The sequence below is a fragment of the Quercus suber genome, unplaced genomic scaffold (genome assembly GCF_002906115.3).
Source record: "Quercus suber isolate HL8 unplaced genomic scaffold, Cork oak 2.0 scaffold_315, whole genome shotgun sequence".
NCBI classification, from domain to species: Eukaryota; Viridiplantae; Streptophyta; class Magnoliopsida; order Fagales; family Fagaceae; genus Quercus; species Quercus suber.
Window position 1 is genome coordinate 25,918 of NW_027069770.1, and position 5,865 is coordinate 31,782.

The following is a 5,865-nucleotide window of genomic DNA, read 5'->3' on the forward strand; positions in this document are numbered from 1 at the left end:
TCCACTATCAACTGCTTTCCAAAAGAAAGTTTCAAAAGAATGGAAAAACGCGTAAGGATGGGGTTTCAAATGCTTATTCAGAAAAAGTAATATCAAGTAAAGAAAATAAGGACCAATTCTTTGTCAAACAATAGGACTCAATTTACTTTGAAAATCTCCTTGAACAAGGACTTTGGCTACAATTGAGAGAAATAAAAACCATCATCTGACCCCAACTTTCAACAACCAATCCCACATGCTTCTTTTTTGTCTACAAATATTAACCCAACATGTTTAAAAAGTTAAATAAAGGACATAATAAAGTAAGATTCCTGTGTCATTATAAGCAATAATCATTTGTGGGTTTCCATTAGAGATTAGAACAAAAAGTCACAAACTTCCTTGACTTTTTAAAGGTAAACAATTAATTACTAATTAGAAACGCACTTTACAGACACAGTCTTCCTTCCTTACCCTCCTAAATAAATTAATAAAAACTAAACTAATAAATAGGTCACCCCAACCCCACAGAGAAGAAGGTGGGTCCAATAATACAAAACATGAAGACCCACCAAATCACGTTCTACCAACCATATCTTAGACCCGAACGTCGAACCTAAAAATTGGTACGCTGTTAAAAAACTGAATATATTTGCATCTTTTCTCCGTACACATTATAACAACCTTTGCTATTAGCTAAGAATAAGAATAAGATTACGTTACAATACACCTAGTTTAAGGACCAAAATGGTTTTTTTTCATGTTGATCTTTGCAGCTAATCTACGATCGTGGATGGAGCACTGCATCGAACGGTCGATGTGGGATGGAAGATGGAGTTGGGGCCCACGGGTTAATTGGGATCGGACGCTGGTGAGTTGGCCCCATCTGGTGGGACCTTGCATCAACGGTTGATGATGAAGAAGGTGGGACCCCGACACGCTCACATGAGGGGCACATGGTTAGGGTCGTGGGTGGGGTCATTTGCATGTAGAACTGTGGGGAAAGTTTCAGTGCTCTCAGCTCCTGAACTTCCTTCTGCAACCGCCTATTCTCGTCCGTCAGATTCTCACAACACCTCTTTAGAAATTCGCAGTCAACCTCGGTTTGCTTCAGCTTGGTCCTGTAAATTATATTTCAAAGTCTACGTAAATAAAGCTACTCCAAATGGGTATAACAGTAATCCTCAATATATTAACTTCATAATACCAAAAATACCCTAATAATAAAAATACGAAATAAATTTCTCACCTTGCCCTTCTGTTCTGAAACCAGACCTCTACTTGCCTAGGTCGGAGGCCTAGCTGCTTAGCCAACGCTAACTTTTGCTTCTGCAACCATAAGAAAAACCACCTATGTATCAGAAAAAAGTGCCAGACTACACCTACATGACAAAGAATTCTGTTTGTTTGCCGAGAAAATATTAGAAAGCATCGACTTTTTCTCGCTTGCTTTGGACCTCAAATGTTTTTTTTTTTTCCTTAAAAATATTGGTAGAAGACTGCTAGACTGAAGACCCTCCATCAAGTCTGTGTAACGTAAAAATTCGCTTGGGAATCAAAAACGAGGAAGGCCAAAATTTATTTGCTTTGCTTTACTTTTTCTTTTTTTTTTCTCAGCAACCAGACAAACTTGATAATGATTCAACTGAGTTTTGGTGCATAGTATACTTACTGGGTTGAGGGTGTTGTGCTCTTTGAAGCTCTCTTCAAGAACAGCGGACTGGTCCTTGGAGAGCCTTAGCTTCTTTCTCGAGGTTTCACCGTCTTCTTCGTCACTGATAACTCGAGAGCAAGCTCTCTCAATGTCGAGCTCTTCACAGTGAGCTTCTCTCTCGCTTCGCTTCCCGCTCACGCTAGATAGGGTGCTGTTTGGAGATGACACGCCTGCTTCTTCTTCGCAATCAGCCGTGGATGGAAGCCGGTTCACGTCGATGCCTCGTAGGAAAGATCGAGTCTCGGCTCGGCATGTTTCAGAGTTTCGATCTGCATGTGGGATTGTGAGTTAGAATCAATGAAAAAGATTGAATTTTGATGGACAGATCTAAAGAATAGGACCCTATGACTTGTGAAAAAGTTGTAGATTTGAGAAACTTTGAGTGTGAATAAGAGAAAAGTTGGTTGCTAAAGAAATTAAAGATACAAAAAGCAAAGGGAAAAAGTATTATTTTTATTTAAGTTCCTTGAAAGTTGAAAGAAGAAAAGCAAAAATGGCTTCCTTGGAAGGGATATTATGAGCGAAGCTCAGATCTAAGAATGAAAGCCATGCAAATTTTACAAAGTCCATTAACGCACCTGATGAAGGAAAGGCCTCGTTCCAAGAGGGCTTTGGATTGAACCCAGAAGATGGGACAAGGGAAGGCATGAGATTCAGGTGTAGAGAGTGGTGGTTCTGAGTTGAGGTCAAGCTTAGACTCAGACCCAGATCTTCCTTCTCAACCATCATACTTTTCTCTTTGCAATAAAAACCAAAGAAAAGTTCCTTCCTTTGAGGAACTTTGTGTATTCAAAGGACTACTAGGGTTGAAGTTTTAAGCTTCTGGTCTTTTGAGAGAGAGAGAGAGAGAGAGAGAGAATTTGGCAAGTGATAGGTATAGTTTGGAACTTTGGAGGGTACTAATGGTGGTATGGTGGGGGTTATATAGAAAGAAGAGAAACTGGTAGGAGTGGTGTATAAGTTCAATCATGACTTGGTGTCAGGAGGCCAATTATCTCAATCATAGCTTTTGCCCCCAAAATAATACCTAACTCTGCTTGTTTGTCTTCTCTACATTTACTACCACAAGTTACACCCTTAACCATGGTAAACAAACAGAGGGCATTTTTCTTTAACTCATCTGTACCATTCACATATTTTGTTTGGTAAGCTGAGCTGCTTAACCATTTTGCTGACTATTGACCACTGACCAGGCCAAAAGAAAACAAAACACAGTAAATTATGACTTGCGACTTATGAGTTTTGAGTTATGACTACTTTACTTTTTCTGTATATATGGATATGATAATTGAATGAGTGATGAAGAAGGCATTTTTCAAAAAAATAAATCATTATAATTGCATCTTAACTGATTAAGGGAAAGCTAGTTGGACTTTGTTTCCACGAATTTAATGCATAAAAATAAAAGCTCAATTATATACGGTTTGGTAATTAATTTTATTCCGTATTGTCACCAAGAGTGCCTTCAACATGTTCAGAGGAAACTATTCACTTGAGTACCTTTACATAGGAGAATATCATCGTGGACATCTTCTGTACTTTCTGAAGGTTATACTATGTTTGGCTTTTTTTGAATATTTTATTTTTATTTTTGAACTTATTCATTTGTATAAACAAGAAATAAAAAATTGTATCCAAAGCTAAAACATAGATTATCTGTATCAATTGGTTCAAAAGAGAAAACCATTTACAATTAGTAATTTCTCCCTTTTTTTTATTAGTAATTTCTCTTTTTTCAAATAAGGTCACTTTACACCCAAAAGAAAAACTGTGTATTTTTTCTTACACTTCCTAAGTGAAGTGGGAAAAAGAGAAATGTGGAAGAAAATCTATTAGTAAAACAAGTCCCAAACTCACTTCAAAACTCTCCAAATAACGTACGTGTTTGCCATAATCAATTTGTTCCTAACATAATTATCACGTATTCTTTATTCTTCAAAGAATATATACGTAATAATTACCTCTTTGTATCACATACCAAATACGCAAAAAATGAGGGAGTCTGAGAAGGTATCCATTATTAAATGAGCCAGTATTTTCTCTACCCACCTACTTCAAATTAATGTAACTAGTTTGCAGCTAGCACTGTAGCACACTGCACTAGTATAATTAGTCCTGAATCAAAGATTCACAATAAGAGAAAATCTGATGCGTATCATAAGCATTAAAATCATGAACCACCTAACACAACTTATTAACACTATCCACCATTAACTATGTGGCACCAAATCAACGGCTGAGATCAACTCTAAAACTAATGGGGCCTCGTTATCCCGTGCTTCACTTGGTGATGATAATTAGATGGACCAAACCAAGGTGAGCCAATGAACAGTGTCGACAACCATCAAATCAAAAGACTGGATGGTTATGATTGGAACCAGACAGAAAACCTTTTATTCATGTTGGTCACAGTGGGGTCCCCACTTATCTAATCTTTTTTTTTTTTTTTTGCCACACTGAAAAATCTTTTCCCATGCGGTGCGATTTTCCACCACGGGCACGAGGGGGTTCCCCGGACAAAAGCCTTCGCTTTCTTCAACTTTTCTGGTAAAACGAAAAAACAGTGCCTTATCAAATCTCTCTGTTTTTATTTTCCATCGCAACTTTGCGCTTGTAATTCACGCTAGAACAAAACTCAACAAGCTTTTAGCGTTGTATTGCTCTATGAAGCGTGTCGTTAACGAGTAAGGAGAGAGCGTTTGAGCTGGAGTTGTCACAAATAATTGTTGTATATCTAACTCATCGGATGGCTTTAGAGCCAAGTTTTATACGGCTAAGATCAAATGGATATTATGAACGAAATCTCTAATTTTGCTTTCTTTTTTTTTTATAAAACAGAATATTTATTTATTAACTAAGTAGCACCTGTACAGCCACCGGGTACTCGCAAGAAGTGCCTAATTACAAAATAGCACATACATATTTTACCTAAACAAAATTTTGACATTTATTATATTCTTTAACACTATACTGGTGTTCTCATCTCCTTTTTACTAATTCATTTGCCACGCCATTTACTTCACGTAACGTAAAAAGATAGCCCATTCTTAGTCGAGAAACATCCTGCAATCCAAAATTAAATCAAAAAATTCATGTACTAAAATTAATGTGATCAATATCGTACCGGTACTGGCCGTACCAGCCAGTATGTACCATACTAGTACATATACTGGTTTCGAAACGTCAACATTTCATACCAGTTTAAATACAGGCCATACCAGTCAATTTCAAGCAATATCAGGCGTACCAGCCGGTACCAAACTTTTTTTTTTAGTTTTGTAATTTTTGAATTTTTGTAAGGACAAAATGGTAACTTACTTGCATTAACTTATTAGTATTCTTTATTTTCTTAGTATGCAATAAACAATTAAGCTTTCTATTTTTTATATTTTTTTCTTTTAATTGATGCTAAAGTCTAAAATCATGAATAATTATTTTTTGAATTGAGGTAATGTTTTATGGTAAACTTTTATATTTATTATAATATATATGTATGTATGTATGTATGTATGTATGTATATGTGTGTGTATACACACACACACATACACACATACATACATACATACATATATTTATAAATATAAAAAAATAACGGTAAACTTGAAACGGTACACCGGTATTGACCAGTACCGAAATATATCGTTCTACTAGTCAAACCGGTATAACTTCTGGTATGAGATTGACTCCCTTAACTAAAACACCATACATTACAAATCATGTTTATTTTAAATTTGAACGAAAGAAAATTGCATTAATCTGCACGGGTTTATGAGAGAAAGCAACAAAGTGCAGACCAAAGAGGAAATGGGAATTTAAAAACAAAAAGAAAAGAAAGTTAGAAAATGTATATGCCTTCCCCAATAAAAGAAGAGAAGAGGTCACGTGTGTTTCTAATTGTTCAATCCTAAGCAAAAAAATAACATATCTGCGAGTGACGAAGTAAATTTTTAGTGGCCTTCAATAGACAGCTACTATAAAGTAATCGTAGGCTCGTAGCTAATAATTCTAATGATGGTTTCAATATAATTCTGTTGACACACAAAGAAAGTGGCCTTTTAGTCAACTAAACGATTAATAAACTAATACTACTAAACCAACTCATAATAATTTGAAATCTTAAAATCCAAATTAATAAGATGGACTAGATCAACACATTGGGTCCGTTTAGATA

General features: G+C 35.8%; 1 protein-coding gene across 1 annotated transcript; it reads right to left on the reverse strand.

Moving 5' to 3' along the window:
• Positions 1 to 381: 381 nt before the first annotated feature.
• On the reverse strand, positions 382 to 2,675 carry LOC112032861 (homeobox-leucine zipper protein HAT4). The gene is made up of 4 exons (XM_024065652.2): positions 2,272 to 2,675; positions 1,652 to 1,962; positions 1,229 to 1,308; positions 382 to 1,100 (listed from the first exon to the last, which is right to left on the reverse strand). The coding sequence occupies exons 1-4, from the start codon at positions 2,420 to 2,422 to the stop codon at positions 761 to 763; spliced, it is 882 nt and encodes a 293-aa protein (XP_023921420.1). The 5' UTR covers positions 2,423 to 2,675; the 3' UTR covers positions 382 to 760.
• Between the last annotated feature and the right edge of the window lie 3,190 nt (positions 2,676 to 5,865).

Bases quoted from the DNA above. Each gene is read 5' to 3' on its own strand.
- LOC112032861 (XM_024065652.2), bottom strand. From the start codon at position 2,422: ATGATGGTTGAGAAGGAAGATCTGGGTCTGAGTCTAAGCTTGACCTCA. The intron at 1,309-1,651 runs GTAAGTATACTA...TTATGGTTGCAG, and splicing joins AGCACAACACCCTCAACCCA to AAGCAAAAGTTAGCGTTGGC. The intron at 1,101-1,228 runs GTGAGAAATTTA...TATAATTTACAG, and splicing joins TTTCAGAACAGAAGGGCAAG to GACCAAGCTGAAGCAAACCG.